Raw genomic sequence first — 19,106 nt, forward strand, 5'->3', positions numbered from 1 at the left:
GAGGCAGCAGGTCCTGGCTCCAGTCCAGAGGAGGCAGTGAGTCCACAAGACAAGGCAAAGCAAACTCAGTCTCACGGGAGTAGGGGTTGAATGAAGGCTCAGGGGAATCAGTCCATAGGTGCACACAGCCCTCGGAATCTCCGAAGGCCAGGGCCTGCTTGCTAGCTGACACATCAAATGTCATTAGCAGAGGTCCCACAGGATTCACATGAAAGATGTCTGCTGGGTTGGCCAGGCCTGTGGGCTCACAAAACTGGCACTGCCCTAGAGGAGAGGAAGAAGCCCACTGAGCCCTGGAAGGTGAAAGGGAGCCATCTTTCTATAAGTCCTTTATACCTTCCTCACCTGATATGAAGGCCAGATGGGCCCCGAATCCATGCCTAGAGATAGAGTGAGTGCTATCTGAGGCCGTTCCTTAAACCACAGGACAGTTTGTAACCCAACAAAGAACAATTTTGAGTTATTCTGCCTCCTCCATATTTACGTTTTCTGAGTTCTTCATACCCAAGGAGAAAATAAAAGCTCTATTATGTGACCAGCAGATGGCATAATGGTTATGTCGTTGGACTCCCATATAGTCGACTGTGGTTCAAGCCTCAGATCTGGTGACTTAAAACTCATGCTGGGCACACGTGTATGTGTGCCCAAAATCCTGAGAGGAGAATGGAGAAGGGATTGCAGCATGGCCATCCCTCCTGGGGGATTTCTTGCCTTCTGTCTCTCTATCTCTCTCTGTCTCTGTGGCTAGTGCACACACCCTATAGCAAAAATCTCTAAAAAAAAATAAAAAAGAAAAGAAAAAAAATAAAAGGCTCTATAATCTCTGACCAAACCCAAGTGAAACTCTGGGATCCTGATGAAAAGTTACTTCTTCCTCCAACAAAAAAGTTTCTGAGAGAAGACTCCTTCTGGTGCCCAGTTTCTCTTTATTCATAAGTCCCTCCCACTCAACCCTATTAATATATCATACCTGACTGGGATATGATAGCAAGACGAGATGTGTATGTAGGGATGAAGCGCAGGAAGGCAGGATCCACGTGTACTTGGAGTGGTGTGATGGCACGCATCATGCGCAAATCATACACCTTAAGGAAACGATCACAGGCCAGGCCTGTGAGGAGGCTGGAGAAGCCACAGGCAGCCAGAAGATTGCCATGCACATCAAAATCCGACAGACTCCCTGAGAAGGCATCAAATTCATGCTCCACCTTAAAAGTACGGAGGTCTCGCAGGGAAATCTAAAGAAGAGATAACTCTGTTACCTAACAACTCTTACCAGGAAGAATACTTGCCAGGTACCTAATCTGGTGAGGTCCCTACCAAAAGATCTAAGGTTCTAGGAAATGGACAATTAGAATACAAATGGGAGGGACCAGCAGATGGCATAATGGTTACATTGCTGGACTCTCATGTGGTCGACCACAGTTCAAGTCCTAGACCCAACGGCTTAAACCTCATGTCAGGTACATGTACGTGAGTGTCCAAGATCCTGAGAGGAGAATGGAGAAGGGATTGTGGTATGGCCATCCCCTCTGGGGGGTGATTTCTTGCTCTCTATCTCTCCAGTGAGCACATGTGCCCTATAGCAGAAAATCTCTCTCCAAAAAAAAAAAGGACAAGAGAACACAAGAGCTGGAAGGGACCCCAAAGAGAACTCTCGTTTACCCTTCTGCTCCTGAGGTATCTAGCTAAGATAGAAAATGTTAGGCTACAAAGTAATCTCATTAACAATATGTGTGAGCAGGAAGTGAATTCACCCCCCCCCATCCCTTATCTCCAATCCAACAACACCCTGGAGATGAGGGAAGGCAGAGCCCAGTCAGACAGCTAGTGAAACAGAGCCACTATGTGACAGGAGGAGAAATGGAGCTTAGCCACCTTGCCAGATGTGTGGCCACAGAAGAAGAAGCGGTTCGTCTGTCTCATAATGGTGACTCCAGGTATCTCGACGGCATACTGGAGAGGGAAACAGGAGAAACCAGTGAGAAAAAGGATTCGTCTCACAGACCAAAGAGCAGAAAGATCACACCCACACCTCAGGTACGGTCCCAGCCCAAGCATACCCTCCCCTTCCAGGTAACCTGAGGCCCTACATGGTTCTTTCCTGCCCCAGACTTGCACCTTCTGAGTCTCCTGGACAGTGTTTAGATCAATCTCCAATATATGATTCTGCAGTCCACCAACAAGCAGAGTGCTGCTGTCCGTCAGCAGGAGACTGTGCATGTCCTCACTCTCGTCCAGCCTGTGTAGGAAAGAAAGGCCAAGAGGCCAGAGTGTCAAAGCTGCCAATCCTTTCGTCTTTTGGGGGACCCTTTCTGCCAGCCCAGAGCTGAGAAGCCACTTACAGGTAATCAAATATAATGAGGCCCCCACGGGCCATATACTTGAGGTTGTTCTTGGTGAGAAAAAGGATACCGTTCTCCAGGCTCTGAATCTGCCGAATATCATCACTGCCATTGACCTGAAAGGATGAGTAGCGCTCCAAGGCTGGGCCAAAAAATGAAGTGGCATGGCCCTGCAGGGGACAAGGATGACAAAGAAACCCTGAGTAGAGGGGCAGGGCCATCCCAGGTATGGGTCAGGGACTGGACATTGCTTAGCTCTTCTCTTTTCTTGCCTGGCCTTTCTGGCTAGGACCAACTGAGGCCTAAGTTTAGGGGAGGGTCAATCTCAGGTCAAAGACATGGATAATAGTGTCTTTTATTTATTTATTTATTGGTCTAGGGTGCATGCACTTGCAGAAGACAGAGAGACAGAGTGGGAAAGTGAGAAAACATCCCCCAGGAGGGATGGTCACACCACAACCCCTCCTCCTCCACTCTCCTGTGAGGATTTTGGGCACACATGCACATGCATTCAAGTGTTTTTCAAGCTGCCAGATCCAGGACTCGAACAGTGCAGTCGGTCATGTGGGATCCAGCCACTTTAACCTCTGTACACCTGCTGGCATGGATAATAGTGTCTTAACATTTGTTGAATGCATTACAAAGTACTTTCATAAACTCTACCTCATTTTATCCTCACAATGACCCTGCTGAATAGGGAATGGCTCTGTTGATTAGAACAGCATTCAGAAGGTCAGAGACAGAGGGCCAGCCCTCCACTAGCCAGCTGGCTTTCTTATGTTCACAGTCAAGACTTAGCCTTGGGGGACCAGCAGCTGGTGTAATGGCTATGTCGCTGGACTCCCACGTAGTCGACCGCGGTTCACGTCCCGGACCCGGTGGCTTAACACTCCCGCCGGGCGCGTGTGCCTGCGTGCCCAAGATCCCAAGAGGAGAATGGAGGAGAAGGGATTGCGGCGTGACCATCCCCCCTGGGGGGTGATTTCTCGCTTTCTGTCTCTATGTCTCTCTCTGTCTGTCTGGCGAGCGCACGCGCCCTACAGTGAAAATCTCTCAAAAAAAAAAAAAAAAGATTTAACCTTGGCCTGGGCAGGTAGGGCAGTGGTTAAGGCTGGACTCCCACATCGCTGGCCACGGTTCAAGTCCAGATTTGGCTGTATACTCTCTCAGTTTCCCTTTCTCGCTCTGGTCAAATTAAATAATAACAACAATAAATAAAATTAAATAATTCTTAAAAAAAAAAAAAAAAAAAAAAAAAAAAAGATTTAACCTTGGCATGGGCAGGTAGTGCAGTGGTTAAGGCTGGACTCCCACATCGCTGGCCACGGTTCAAGTCCAGATTTGGCTGTATACTCTCTCAGTTTCCCTTTCTCTCTCTGGTCAAATTAAATAATAACAACAATAAATAAAATTAAATAATTCTTAAAAAAAAAAAAAAGACTTAATCTCTATCAGCCACCTCGAAACTGGGTACTATGGGTCACAGGCTAGAACAGAGAATGTGAGACTCATTCCTCTCTCGGGTTATGTGACGACATTTACTCCTGAATTATCTTCTGACTTAATTCATACCTTCTCCTATGTGTTCTTTCTCTGACCACTTTTGAAACATGGCTGTTCCTAGCCTAACATCTTTTCCTTCTACTTGTCTCCATAATTAATCTCATCTACTCTCAGGGTTTAGACCATTCTCATTAAAGCTATGAATCTTGGGACCAGCAGATGGTGTAATGGCTATGTCGTTAGACTCTCATGTAGTCACTGTGGTTCGAGTCCCAGACCCGGTGGCTTAAACTCACGCTGGGCGTGTGAATGCGTGCCCAAGATCCTAAGAGGAGAATGGAGGAGAAGGGATTGCGGCGTGGCCATCCCCCCTGGGGGGTGATTTCTCACTTTCTGTCTCTCTGTCTTTCTGGCGAGTGTATGCGTCCTATAGTAAAAATCCACCCCCCCCCAAAAAAGTTATGACTATTTTCTTTCCCAGACTGTTCATTCAAGCTTCAGATTCATGCATACAAATACCTTTGTTAATTTAAAAAACATTTTTTTTTAGTTTCTTGCCAGAGGGTGTGTGTGCTTGCCAGAGACTGAGAGAGGGAAAGTGAGAAATCACTCCACATCACAAACCTGTCTCTATTCTCCTCTCAGGATTTTGGGCACACACAGATATGTGCCCTGTGTGATTTTCAAGCCACTGGGTCCAGGAACCCTGGTCAGCCATGTAGCAATCCAGTGCCTTAACAACCATGCTACCTGCTGGCCCCAAAATACCATTATTTAACAAAAGAATTATTTTATTTAACCTCATTTATTTATTCATTTTAATTTGACCAGAGAGGGGCAGAGTGAGATAGAGAGCAAGAGGGAAAGGGAAAAAGCAAGCCGCCAGGTCTGAGACTAGAACCACAGTTGGCCATGTGGGAGTCCAGTGCCCTTAAGCACCACACCACCTGCTGGCCCTCAAAATACCATTTTTTTAAATTGCCAGAGTGAACATGTGCTCACCAGAGAGAGAGAAAGAGAGAGAGCATGCATGTGCACACCTCCCAGTGGGTGTGATCACACTGCTATCCCTTCTCCTCCATTTCTCCAGCTTGTCAGGGTCTCAGTACACACATGCACACCTGTATTTTTCAAGCTTCTGAATCAGGATTTGAACCAAGTCAACCATGTGGGATGCAACTCCTTTAGCCAACAGGCTATAGGGCCAGCCCCCAAATACCTTTCTCCTTAGATAACTCATAAGAACCTCTAACTCATTACATCCTAAATTAAACTCAGTATTTTTATCTCATTTCAATTCTTATTATACTCTCTATGGTAATATGATCTACCCACTTGATTAACCACGTATCTGGTAGTCCAAGTTCTATTTATTTCACTTCTTTACCATATCTGTTCTAGTATACCCATCCACAGTGCTTTCCTAGCCTTCATCACATTTTATGGGAATCATAACAACAGCTTGCAAACTGATCTGGGCCTGCCCCATCCCCTTTAAATCAAACTATACTGCTACCTCAGCACTAGAATGCAAACCACATCTCTTCATTCTGGATAAAACCTTTCCGGTGGGGCCAGCAGGTGGCATGATGGTTAAGGGCACTGGGCTCCCATATAGCTGACCACAGTTCAAGTCCTGAACCTGGTAGCTTGCATTCTCACTTTCTCTCTCTCTTTCTGGTGAGCATGTGTGCCCTACAGCAAGCCATCAGGTCAGGGACTCGAAACGTGGTCACCCATGTGGGAGTGTCCAGCTCCTTAACCACCATGCTACCTGCTGGTGCCCCTTATAGCAAATTTTTAAAAATAGTAAGTATGAGTGGGACCAGCAGTTGGCGTAATGGTTATGTCGCTGGATTCTCACACAGTCGACCACGGTTCAAGTCCTGGACCTAGCGACTTAAAACTCATGCTGGGGGACCAGCAGTTAGCGCAATGGCTATGTCGCTGGACTCCCACGTAGTCGACTACGGTTTGAGTCCCAGACGCAGTGGCTTAAACTCATGCCAGGCACGTGTGTGTGCATGCCCAAGTTTCCTAGAGGAGAATGGAGGAGAAGGGATTGCAGCGTGGCCATCCCCCCTGGGGGATTTCCTGCTTTCTGTCTCTGTCTGTCTGGCAAGCGCACGTGCCCGCAAAAACCTCTCAAAACATTAAAAAAACACACACACACAAAGAAAAAAAATACTCATGCTGCGCCTGTGTGTGTGCGCGTGCCCAAGATCTCAAGAGGAGACTGGAGAAGGGATTGCAGCATGGCCATCCCCCCTGGGGGATCATTTCTTGCTTTCTGTATCTTTGGCAAGCGCACATGCCCTATAACAAAAATCTCTCTAAAATAAAATAAATATAATTAAAATAAATCTTTAAAAAAAAAAAAAAAAAAAAAACTTCAGTGGGGCCCCACAGGTGGTGGGGTGGTTAAGGCACTGGACTCCCACATGGCCAACCACGTGGTTTGAGTCCCACACCTGGCAGCTTGAAAAATCACACTGTACATGTGTACATGCCAACCATCCCTGGGTAGTGCATGTGCTCTATGGAAAATTTAATAATAATTAATAATGGGACCAGCAGATAGACTGTAAATAAATAATTTTTAAGAGGTTTTTGCTATAGGGCGTGTGTGCTCGCCAGACAGACAGAGACAGAGAGACAGAAAGCGAGAAATCACCCCCCAGGGAGGATGGTCCTGCCGCAATCCCTTCTCCTCCATTCTCCTCTCGGGATGTTCGGACCGCAAAGGATCTTGGGCACGCAAGCACACGCGCCTGGTGTGAGTTTTAAGCCCCTGGGTCCGGGATGTGGACCGCGGTCGACTATGTGGGAGTCCAGTGACATAGCAATTATGCTAACTGTTGGTCCCATCTTAAATAAATTCTTAAAAAAAAAAAAATGGGGCCAGCAGGTGGCATAGTGGTTTAAGTACTGGACACTCCATGTGGCCAACCATGAGTCCTGGACCTGATGGCTTGTTTTCTCACTTTCCTTCTCTGTGTGTCTTTCTCTGGTCAAATGAAAATAAATGAATGAATAATTTGAACTAAATAATTATTTTTTAAAAGAATTATTTATTTATTTCCATTTGTTATTGTTATTTTTTTCTTTGACGAGAGAGAGAGAGAGAGAGAAAGGGAAAGGGAGAAAGCAAGTCACCAGGTCCAGGACTTGAAGCATGGTTGGCCATGTGGGAATCCAGCGCCCTTATCCACCACATCACCTACTGGCCCCACGAGATAAATAATTCTTAAAAACAAACAAACAAACAAACCCTTCACTGGCCTGAAGGATCAAATCTAAGCTCTTTCAAACACAGCATATGTCATTCTCTAGAATGTTCTTTGCTCAGACATGTGCATGGCTCCTTCTCTCCCTTCTAGTGAGCCTAGAATGGACATCCTGGATTGTATCCAGATCACTCGCTACTCAAATGTGACTTTTCAGAGAGTGTTCCTGACTAACTAAAAGAGCAGCATCTCCCACCCTTTGTTATTTCAATACATTCATGCTACTATACATATTTTCTTTTTTTTTTTTTTTTGGAGAGGTTTTTGTTATGGGGCACGTGTGCTCGCCAGACAGAGACAGAAAGTGAGAAATCACCCCCCAGGGGGATGGCCACGCCGCAATCCTTTCTCCTCCATTCTCCTCATATTTTCTAAGAGCACTAATCAGGCCCAGCAATAGTGACAGTGGTAATACACCACTCTGCAATGCTGGAAGTCATATGGTAGATTGGGGTTTAATTTCCGGGTTGACCTAAAAATGCCAGGTACACGTACATTCCCATGATCCTAGCTGGTTGGCAAGGCTGTAGAGAAAATTGTGGCAAGAGATCCTGTTAGGGGGTTTGTCTTTCTCATGACATAAACTTAAAAAAAAAGGGGGGGGGCCAGCAGGTGGCATGGTGGTTAAGATGCTGGACACTCCCACATGGCTGACCGCAGTCTGAGTCCTGAACTTGGTGCTTGCTTTCTTATTTTCTCTCTGTCTTGTCTCTCTCTGATCAATTTTTTTAAAAAATGAATGAATAGGGAACCAGCAGTTAGCGTAATGGCTGTCGCTGGACTCCCACGTAGTCGACCACGGTTCGCATCCCGGACCCAGTGGCTTAAAACTCACGCCAGGCACGTGTGCATGCATGCCCAAGATCCCGAGAGGAGAATGGAGGAGAAGGGAATGCTGTGTGACCATCCCCCCCCCGGGGGGTAATTTCTTGCTTTCTGTCTCTCTGTCTCTCTCTGTCTGTCTGGTGAGCGCACGCACCCTATAGCAAAAACCTCTCTAAGAAAAAAAAGAATAAATATAATAATTTTTAAAAAATTGATCAACACTTCAAAGGTTGTATTATTTTTTACTGCTTATTACAAACCTAGACTCCAACTCCTAATAAGTAGCTCAAAAACACTAGCTGAGGGGCCAGCAGTTAGCATAATGGCTGTATCACTAGACTCCCATGTAGCAGACTGCGGTCTGAGTCCTGGACCCAGTGGCTTAAACTCACACCGGGCACGTGTGCGTGTGTGCCCAAGATCCCAAGAGAATGGAGGAGAAGGGATTGTGGCATGGCCATCCCCCCTGGAGGGGGTGATTTCTTGCTTTCTGTCTCTCTGTCTCTCTCTGCTTCTCTGGCAAGCTCACACACCCTATAGCAAAAACCTCTCCAAAAAAAACACTAGTTGAGGGGCTGGCTGGCAGGTGGTATGGTGGTTAAGGTTCTGGAATCCCACATGGCTGACTGTAGTTCAAGTCCCAGACCTGGTAACTTATTTCCTCACTTTCCCTTTCTCTCTCTGTCTCTTTGGTCAAATTAAAAAATAATAGTAACAAATAAAACTAAATAAATAATTTTAAAAAACAATAGTTGAATAAATAAACACCTACCTCTTCAGCTTCCAATTCAGTAAATCCTAATTGCTTATAGTTTCTGTACTCTATACTTACCATTCTGCATAATATCCTGGGACTCTTTGTTTATTCATAGCAGCACAGCTTTTTTCCTTCTCCCTCACCTGATTCTTACTCATCTCTTAAGACTCAATTCAGGTGTCACTTCCTCCTGGTGATCCTCTGACCCTCTCCCATGTTTTCTAGCACCCAATACATATTCTCACACTGGTACTTTGTTCTATGAAATTATCTATTTACTTATCTTTTTTCCCTCACTGCTCTGTAAACTTCTCGAAGGCAAAGTTTATCTTTTACTCAACTTTATTCCCTGTGCCTAGCATATCTGTATAAGCTGCCTACTGAACTAAATGTATCACACACACATAAATTCATCCCTTTTTTAAAAAAGTTTTATTCATCATCATCATCATTTTTTTTTTTTTGAGATTTTTGCTATAGGGTGTGTGTGCTCACCAGAAAGACAGAGACAGAGAGACAGAAAGTGAGAAATCACCCACCAGGGGGGATGGCCACATCACAGTCCCTTCTCCTCTGTTCTCCTCTTAGGATCTTAGGCATGTATGCACATGTGCATGGCATTAGATTAAGCCACTGGATCCAGGACTCAAACCACGGTCAACTAAATGGGAGTCTAGCAACATAGCCATTACGCCATCTACTTGTCCCAATCATTATTATTATTTTTTTAATTTGACCAGAGAGAGCCAGAGAAGGAAAGTGAGAAAGCAACCTGCCAAGTCCAGGACTCGAATTGCAGTTGGCCATATGGAAGTCCAGTGCCTTAACCACAGTGCCACCTGCTGGCCCTCAAAATTCATCGTTCTAATGGAAAAGCAATTCATGTCCTATGTTAAGTAAATTAGTAAAACAAGGACAGCATATTATTTCTTACAAAACCTCTTGGTTTCACAGCATATTGGCAATATGGACACATTTTTTAAAAAACTAACACTGACAACTGCTCTAAGAGATATTAAAGTCAAACAGAAAAGAGAAAATGATTCCGTGTAAGATATGCAGACACATTTACTCAACATTCTATAACTCAAAAAGTGGAAAAGAGGGGACCAGCAGGTGGAGTGGTGGTTAAGGTGCTGGACACTCCCACATGGCTGACCATGGTTCCAGTCCTGGACCTGGTGACTTGCTTTCTCTCTCTCCCCCTCCCTCCCTCTCTCTCTCCTTCCCTCCCTTCCTTCTTCTGGTAAAATTAAAACATGAATGAATGAATAAAAAATAAAATAATTCTTTTTTAAAAAGTGGAACAGAAGAGAGACATTACAAATTAGATTTGGACGGCTACAGAGTAAGTGATAGGTACAGTTACCAAGATTAACCAAAACATGGATGGGCATGCGGGCAAAAAGGACTGCCTTCTGGGGCCAGCAGGTAACATGGTGGTTAAAGTACTGGGCTCCCACATGGCCTAACACAGTTCAAGTCCTGGACCTGGTGGCTTGCTTTATCACTCTCCTTCTCTCTCTTTCTCTCTGGTCAAATTGAAAAAGAATAATAATAAATAAAACAAAACAAATTTATTCTTTAAAAAAAAAAAACAAACAAAAACAGAAATGCCTTCTGAGAAAAATATTCTTAGGAAACACATCCCTGGATCCTGGAGTCCATTTTTTTCCTCTGCTCACCACCTCTTGGCTTGACTTACAGACCAAGCTAACTTTCATTACTTCAACTCAGGTCTGGCTCCCTGCAAAGCATCCGTCCTTGAGCTAAGATCAGATAAAGAACTCCAATATCTCCTTTCAGCCCTCACAAAGGAATACGGTTCTTACCCCATGGCTTCCCACCCATAGCATCTCCTCGTGCAAGTCAAAGTGGGAGACGGAAACAGGAACACCCACTTCGGCCACCACACTGTGCAATTCGGAGTAGACGCCTTCCATTATGTGCACTGATTCCTGGACGGGAAGAGCCTCCAAGGCCACCCCCTCTGGGTCCAGCTCCACATTCTGTAGCAGACTTGGGTTCAGGTGAGCATCCAGTACAGGGTCCAGGGCAGAATGCATGGTTGGGGCAAACTCTGCCAGACCAGGGTCCAGACCCTCAAAGTTCATGATGATGATGGCAGCTGATTAGACTTATGTCACACCCTCCCTTGGCACAATCCCTTCAGATGCCTGACTCAACTTCAGCATGATGGCACTGGGAGGCCTAGAATGAACATCCTGACCTGCAAGGGGAAAGAGGAAACTGAGTCAGGGATAGGCCTAGGTACTGAAACTTAGTGTCTTCTAGGTTATGGGGACTGGACGAAAATGAGGCAGGCAGGAAGGCTGGGACCGTGAGGCAGAGGATGAAACAGGCAGGAGGGAAATAAGATACGGGGGTCAACTGCTGTCCCGGCCTCTCCTCTAGGCCCTCCAAACTCCCTGCCACCCTCTATCTAATCTAGCCGACTCCCTCTCTTCTCCTCAGGCATGTTCACTTGCCGAGCTCAGCAATGAACCATCAGGTGAAGGAAACAGGGGCTGTGAGGTTTGGCAGAGGTATCTAAGGTGTTTGATTCCCAGAACTGGGGTCAGGGGTATGCTAAAGGAGGGTCAGGAGAACTAGAGAAGTCAGTTTCCCAGGCTCCTCTGAATGGTTACCCAGGATTCTCATAAGTGGCCAGTTACCCACATTGGGGCGGGGGTATGGGGAGACGACAGAATCTGCTTGTTACCCAGAATTCTCCGGGGAAGCCAGGGAAGTCGGTTACCCAGAATTCTCCCTCGGCCGCGGGGAGGGGAGGGATTAGGGCAGGGGTCAGATGTGTTCCTGGGATGCTTACAGGGAATGGGTCATTACCAAGATTTCTCCATGGCGGATATTTTGGAGCGCGTGGAATTAAAATGAGTAGGGGGAGAGCAAGCGCCGTCAGCTCCGCGGGAAATTCCAGTTTCCCCAGTTCTCCCCCGCAACTCGGGCTCAACCAAACCTGCGGCGGGAAGGACGTCAGATTCCCAGTCGCCGTTTCCAATCAGGAAGGGGTCAGGGCACGTCTAAGCCAATCAGAAGGAGCCAGGTACCGCCGGCTCCGGGAGAAGGCGGGTGACGCAGGAGCTGGGCAAAAACGAGGCTACGGGCTGCCGTTGGGGACAAATAGCCTTGAGTGCCGCTGTGAAACTAATCGCTTTTGAACCTCTTTGAACAAAATAACCTCTAGCCTTGGAAACCGAACTTTTACGTTCTAGAAACTCTAGAATAAGGGACGCGAAGGGCAAAGCACGGGGAATCGACTGCTGGGTATTCCCAGCGTGGCCTAGTCCACCCCCTCTTCCCACGGGGTGCTTTTGTGAGCCACTCATCCACCTCTGACCCTTTTGCCCCCGAAACTCTCTGGCATTTCCTATCATTTCTAGAGATGGGACAGAAAATAAGGAAGCGGGAGCCCAACTTCTGACACGGTCCAAGTGACCACGTTTTCTGCGATTCTAAGGCATCCATTTAAAATTCCCATCCACGATTGTTCCTTCCCCAAAGGCCCAGCAATATTCCCAGGGAACAGTACGGCCGAGGACCCCGGCTGTCAAATTCCCCTACCTCATGAAGCTGGCAGTGAGGCTGAGCACGGAAAACTGAAATATCTGCGTTCCCAAAACATACGTGGGTTTACAGTCAGCAGTTATTCAAAGCGATTATTGGGGAATGTGAACTTCAACTGCTTTGGAATGGGTCCGGTTCTGAGACGTCAGGGCAGTTTAGCTGATTGTTATCACTGTTTCTAAGGCCCACAGAAAAGTGACTCCGGGTGGGTGGGGGGCGGCAGGTGGTGTGGTGGTTAAGGGCTCTGGACTCCCACATGCCAACCATGATTTGCGTCCTGGACCTCGCGGCTTACTTTCTCACTCTGTCCCTCTGTTTTAAAAACTATTTCCTTTTTGTTTTATTTTTCATTATAGTTATTGTCAATTTGACCAGAGCCAGACAGACAGAGAGAGAGAGAAAAAAAAACAAGCCACCAGTTCCGGGCCTCGAACTATGGTCAGCCATGTGGGAGTCCAGTGCCCTTAACCACCACACCATCTGCCAGCTCCGTCCCTCTTGTTTTTCTTTAAAGAATAATTTTATTGAACTCAATTTATTTATTCATTTATTCATTTATTTATTTAAATTTGACCAGAGAGAGACAGAGTGAGAGAGAGAGGGAGGAAGTGAGAAAGCAAGCCACTGGCTCCGGGACTCATACCATAGTCAGCCATGTGGGAGTCCAGTGCCCTTAACCACCATGCCACCTGCCAGCCCCAAATAAAATAATTCTTCAAAAAAATAAAGTTAAATAAAATAATTCTTAAAATTAAAAAGTGACTCTGGGCGAAGAAATCCCTCAAAGAAGATATAGTTTTAAATTTACTTCTTTCAATAAAAGGCTAATAGACCTTCGTAGAGCTGGCCCAGTAGACTAGTGGTTAGGGAGCCATATCCCACATGGCCAAACCAAGTTCCCATCTGTGGGCCCACTGGCAGCTTGAAAAACAAGATCGCCTCTGTGAGCCTGCCCAGAATCCCTGCAGGATGGAGAAATGAAGGAGAAAGGATTGTTATATGAACAGACTCATTGGGTGATTTCTCTCTCTTTCTCTCTCTCTCTCTGTCTCACTGGTGAGCAACTACTCACCCTCTTCACTGACTGGCATAAGACCAAAAAAGAGACCCCCATAAAAAAAACCAGACTTAATTAGATTTCCTTGATTCTGAGGGTTCGTACATCAAGAGAAAATTGCCTTAACTCAGAGGGTTTCTTTTTTTCAATATTTTATTTAACTTTATTTATTTAATTAATTCATTTATTTTAATTTGACCAGAGAGGGACAGAGACAGAGAGAGAAAGTGAGAAAGCAAGCCACCAGATCTGGGATTTGAACCATGGTTAGCCACGTGGGAGTCCAGTGCCCTTAACCATCATGCCACCTGCTGGTCCCAAAGGGTTTCTTAAATGAATCAGATTTTTTTTTTTTTTTTGCCACAGGGCATATGCATTTGTAGGAGAGAGACAGTGAGGGAGAGGAGCAGTGAGAAAGCACCCTCGGGCGAGCACAGCCATGCTACAGTACCTTCCCTTTCCTTCTCCTTTCAGATTGGAGGCACATGCTCCCAGTTCACTTTTCAAGCTGCTGAGTCCAAGACTTGAACTCTACAGTCGGCCATATGGAATCCAGTCACCTTAGCCACCAGTGCACTAACCGGTCCCTGACTTAACCTTTTTATGAGATTCTAAACTAAATTTTGAGAAATCTCCACATGGAAGTCTCGGATTAAGAAAGACTTCATAGTCACAGAGCCTGAGCTACCAGGGCTAAGTAAGTGACTCTATAAGTCGCAGATACTTTTGTGTCTCTTTACAGTATTCACATAATGCACGGATTAAAAATGAAGAATCTGGGTGCCAGCAAGTGGCATGGTGGTTAAGGGTGCTGGACTCCCACATAGCCGACCGTGGTTCGAGTCCCAGACCTGGCAGCTTGCTTTCCCACTGTCCCTCTCTGGTCAAATTCAAATAAATAAATGAATAAATAAAGTTAAATGAAAAAAATTATATTAAAAAAAGAAGGATCTGGAGCCAGCAGGTGGTGTAGTGGTTACATCACTGGACTCCCACATGGTTGATCATGGTTCAAGTCCTAGACCTGGTGGCTTGCAACTCCCAGGTGTGTGTGCATGCATGCTCAAGATCCCAGGAGAAGAATGAAGGAATTGTGGTATGGCCGTCCCCTCTAGGGGGTGATTTCTCATTTTCTCTCTTACTGTTTCTCTCTCTCTCTGAAGAGTACATGTACCCTAAGGGGAAAAAAAAACTCTTAAAAAATAATAAATAAGGAATGTAGGATCTGAAGCTGACTTTATGGCCGGGTGGTAAAGGCAGCTAGATTCCATATGACCAACTGCTTGGTTCTAGTCCCAGATCCCACGTATTGAGAAACAAGCCTGTCACATGTATGTGCATGCCCAAAATTCTGAAAGACAAGATGGAGAAGGGATTATGGCATGACCATTTCTCATTGGGGGGGGATGCTTCCTCCTCTTTTTCTCTCTCTCTGGAAAATGCACACACCCTCTAGCAAAAAACAAAAAGGAAAGAAAACGCAAGCTCTGAAGTCAGATTGTTGGCACTGGAAATCTACCTACTTGACAGCTCTGTGATCTTGGGCAAATAATTTATCTCTGTACCTCAGTCTTCTCATCTGTAACATGGGGATAATAATACCTACTTTATAGAATTGTTAGGAGAATTAAAAGTGGTCAATATATTAAAAGTGCATTGGGGGAACCAGCAGTTAGCGTAATGGCTATGTCGCTGGATTCCCACGTAGTCGACCGCGGTTCGTGTCCCGGACCCGGTGGCTTAAAACTCACGCCGGGCGCGTGTGCGTGCGTGCCCAAGATCCCGAGAGGAGAATGGAGGAGAAGGGATTGCGGCGTGACCATCCCCCCTGGGGGGTGATTTCTCGCTTTCTGTCTCTATGTCTCTCTCTGTCTGTCTGGCGAACGCACGCACCCTACAGTGAAAATCTCTCAAAAAAAAAAAAAAAAGGGCATTGGGACCTTGGGACCAGCAGTTAGTGTACTGGCTATGTCACTGAACTCCCATGTAGCTGACCATGGTTCGAGTCCCAGCCCCGGTGGCTTAAACTCACACCAGGCATGTGTGCGTGCGTGCCCAAGATCCCAAGAGAAGAATAGAGGAGAAGGGATTGCGGCATGGCTATCCCCCCTGGGGGGGTGATTTCTCACTTTCTATCTCTCTGTCTCTCTCTGTCTTTCTGGCAAGCGCACGCGCCCTATAGCAAAAACCTTTCCTATATATATATATATCTATGGTGCTTAGTCCAAGTACTTGGCATAAAGTGAGAGTTGGACATGTATTAGCCATTGTTATTAACCACCTGGGGGAACTTCAACTGGATTTGGAGTCTGAGCAACCAACTGGAAAGGCCTGCCTAGGAGTGTCTTGTGAATGTGATTTGCATAACGGTTGAAGCTCAGTTGACGTCAAGGGCTTCTTGAGGCTCCAGGTCATATGTGGCCCTGGAAGTAGTTCCTGCCACACGATTGTCCCACAATCGCCCCACCAACCCTACTTCCTACCCAACTCCTGCAGCACCAGGAAGTGAAACAAAGAGGCAGAGCCCCATGCCTCCAACTCACCCTTGTCCTCTTATCCCACTACCTCCCCAGGGTTGTACTTCCTCCTCCTTTCACCTTTCATCCCCTAACTTTTAGGACTCCCAGAATGGGGGAGGGAGAAGAGATCAGAGATGGGGAGAACATGAAGACATTATGTTCAAGTGAGGCAAACACCCCATCCCCCTTCCCTCCAATTTCCTTTTCTACTTGTGTCCACCCTACATAGGAAAAAGTAACCTATTTCTCACCCAAACTGACATACTTCTCTAATGCTAGAAATGTTTCATCCCAAGGGTAAGTTTACCACAGAATAATAATATTTGATCGAGAAGTTTCATTGGGCAGTTTTGAATAGTTCTAATGAAGAGACCTCCTTTGAGGTCAAGTTTCTCAGAGGAAAAGGGTCAGCATCTTAGGGAGGCCTTGGGAGCCAACTGCGTGGTCATCCATGGCCTCATCCTGACGTCCAAATTGTTCTGGGACCCTCCGCTGGGGTCGGGGCAGTCCCAGCTTTGGACCACCCTACGCTCCCACGCCCAACCTCACACTCTCAGCTGTTTCACTGGATGTTGCATCAGGGAGAGTGATGAAATCAGCGTCAGTGGATTTTACCCATGGATGCAACAGGCTGAATGACTGGCCAGGGTCATTGACACTGTGCACCTTCATCTACCTAGAACTCCTAGCTAAGGGTAAGGGCTGGGTGCTGGAATGTCTAAGTTGTACTTTCAGCCCTTACTTACATTGGTATTCTGAAAAAAGGTCACCTGAATCTCACAGAACTACTGAAACCATGGGCCACTATGCTTGAGGAATAATCGGGTGATTTTTAGTCAATAACTCTCTCCCTGCAAGAAACATCCTTCCCCCCAAGCCTCCACAGTTAGGCCTGAAGTGGGGGATCAACAACATCTTAGTAGCTTCATAGTTCATGAAGTGCCTTTATGTCCATTCTTTCCCATGAAACCTGGATCACCTAGTGAAAATAACACTTCCTAACACAGAAAAGGGGTCTCCTTATTCTTAGAAAGGGGGCATCAAGTAAGAGTGACATTTCATTCCAAACTGAGCTCACCATTCTGTTGGGAGATGAATGAATGCTTCTCAGTTTTGGTGTTTCCTCAGGCAGAAGAAGGATAGGAAATTAGGTTTGGGGTTGGGTAGAGGTATAGCTTTGAGAGTCTGAAAGATCAGGGAAAGATTAAAGAGGAAGGAACTTGAGGCCAGATTAATTTAAATATTCGTTACCCCCAACCCCTGGGCCATTTTCATTCTTGGAGAGCATTACACATGTGTCCCATCCCAGACCTCTAGCCACAGCAACCACAAGACTCATTTCCCTTGGAAATGAGGCTGCATACCTGGGCTCCCCATGGAGGGTGATGATGCAGGGATGATGCAGGGAGGGAAATCCCACCTGCTGTGAGTCACCTGCTAGTATAAAGGGCGGGCCTTACAATGCAGGGATCTTAAAAAGAGACTGGAAGGCAACAACGGGAGCAAAATAGCAGGAAGCAGCTCAGAAACTTGGTGAACAGCAGAGGGAACCAAGCCAGACATACAGAACAGAGAGAATCAAGCTTGGAACACAGAAGAATTAGGCACAGATTCCACAAGAACTTGTGCAAGGCATAGAGTCTGCCAGATCTGAGACGCAGGCAACGAGATGCTGGGGAGCAGAGCTGTGCTGCTGCTGCTGCTGCTGCTGCTGCTGCCGCCCAGGACTGCTCATGGCCGGGCTGTGCCTGGGGGCAGTAGCCCTTCCTGGGCTCAGTGCCAGCAGCTCTCACAGAAGCTCTGCACGCTGGCCTGGAGTGCACACCCACTAGTGGGACACACGGTGAGTGACAGTCCCTGGGGCCCAATGGGAGCTTCTCCAAACCCTCAAAGCCTGCAATGAAAGTCTGTAGCCTTGGGTGGAAGCCGGAGGGTTAGAGGCCATCAGAGAGTGAGAGAGGACAAGTAGGGTTCCTGAGAGAGTCATGGACCTAAAGGTCCAGAGGAGGTTTAAAAATACTTACTTTATTGGGCCAGCAGGGGGTGTAGAGTTGACATGGCTGGATCCTACATGGCCACCTTCACAGTTCAAGTCCCAGACTCAATGGTTTGAAAAACATGCCAGATGCATGTGCATGTGTACCTAAAATCCCAAGAGGAGAATGGAGGAAAAGGAATTGCAGCACAGCTCTCCTCCTTAGAAGATGCTTTCTCAGTTTCCTTATTTCTTTCTCCAGCAAGCACATGCACACTATAGCAAACCAAAAGGTAAATAAAATTCTTACTTTATTTCTTCATTCCTTACACTCCCTCCTCCCTTCCAGGATTTAAGGGAAGAGGAAGATGAAGAGACTACAAATGATGTCCCCTATATCCAGTGTGGGGATGGTTGTGATCCCCAAGGACTCAGGGACAACAGTCAGGTAGGTACCACTAAAATGAGGCTGGACCACAAGAGAGAGGGGCCTGGGAACATGACTGAGCACCATGGTGAACCAGAAGTTGTGTCTGCAAATGGCAAAGACCTGGGTGGATTTTCAGTGAATAGAGCAGGAAGAGGGTATCCATCTTTCATTTTTTTTTTTTTTCTTCCTAGTTCTGCTTGCAAAGGATCCACCAGGGTCTGATATTTTATGAGAAGTTGCTGGGCTCAGATATTTTTACAGGAGAGCCTTCTCTACTTCCTGATGGTCCTGTGGGCCAGCTTCATGCCTCCCTCCTGGGCCTTAGCCAACTTCTACAGGTATGAACTGGGGGCCTGAAGGATGGGGGCTTATAGGAGTCAGAGATGGAGGGTGGGGACTAAGGATCTCCTCTCTGACTGTGTTCCATGTCCTTTCAGCCTGTGGGTTACCACCGGGAGACTCGGCAAATTCCAAGCCCCAGTCCTAGCCAGCCATGGCAGCGTCTCCTCCTCCGCTTCAAGATTCTTCGTAACCTCCAGGCCTTTGTAGCTGTAGCTGCCCGGGTTTTTGCACATGGAGCAGCAACCTTGAGCCCCTAACGCCAGCAGAGTAAGGATGATACCCAAACCTCCATGGCTCAGCAGTGCTGAGACAAATCTATTACCCAGGCCAACTGTGAGCCAAGTTAATGAGTCCATTAATGCCAATGGGACTTGCATATTTGAAAAATTGTCGATGCTGACTGATGGTGCTGACCTGTGACAAAGCTGAGTATTTATTAGATGGGATAGGAAATTTACAGATTATTTATTTTTGTGGAAAC

The 19,106-nt window shown here is 46.5% G+C and overlaps 2 protein-coding genes across 2 annotated transcripts in view; one reads left to right on the forward strand and one right to left on the reverse strand.

Moving 5' to 3' along the window:
• The window catches only part of PAN2 (poly(A) specific ribonuclease subunit PAN2), a gene marked incomplete in the record, with an annotated part of 23,531 nt that extends 11,795 nt beyond the window's left edge, over window positions 1-11,736 (reverse strand). Inside the window, 7 exon segments of the mRNA XM_027767144.1 lie at window positions 1-264; window positions 971-1,238; window positions 1,879-1,956; window positions 2,122-2,242; window positions 2,346-2,515; window positions 10,550-10,947; window positions 11,565-11,736. Of these exon segments, the coding sequence (XP_027622945.1) occupies window positions 1-264; window positions 971-1,238; window positions 1,879-1,956; window positions 2,122-2,242; window positions 2,346-2,515; window positions 10,550-10,831 (1,183 nt within the window).
• Window positions 11,737-15,594: 3,858 nt separating this feature from the next.
• Window positions 15,595-19,100, forward strand: IL23A (interleukin 23 subunit alpha). Its single transcript, XM_006165612.3, has 4 exons — window positions 15,595-17,721; window positions 18,203-18,301; window positions 18,475-18,621; window positions 18,721-19,100. Exons 1-4 carry the CDS (start codon window positions 17,548-17,550, stop codon window positions 18,880-18,882), a joined length of 582 nt encoding a protein of 193 aa, XP_006165674.1. The 5' UTR covers window positions 15,595-17,547; the 3' UTR covers window positions 18,883-19,100.
• The last annotated feature ends 6 nt before the right edge of the window (window positions 19,101-19,106 follow it).

Source organism: Tupaia chinensis, unplaced genomic scaffold (genome assembly GCF_000334495.1).
Source record: "Tupaia chinensis unplaced genomic scaffold, TupChi_1.0 Scaffold143970_1, whole genome shotgun sequence".
Lineage (NCBI taxonomy): Eukaryota > Metazoa > Chordata > Mammalia > Scandentia > Tupaiidae > Tupaia > Tupaia belangeri.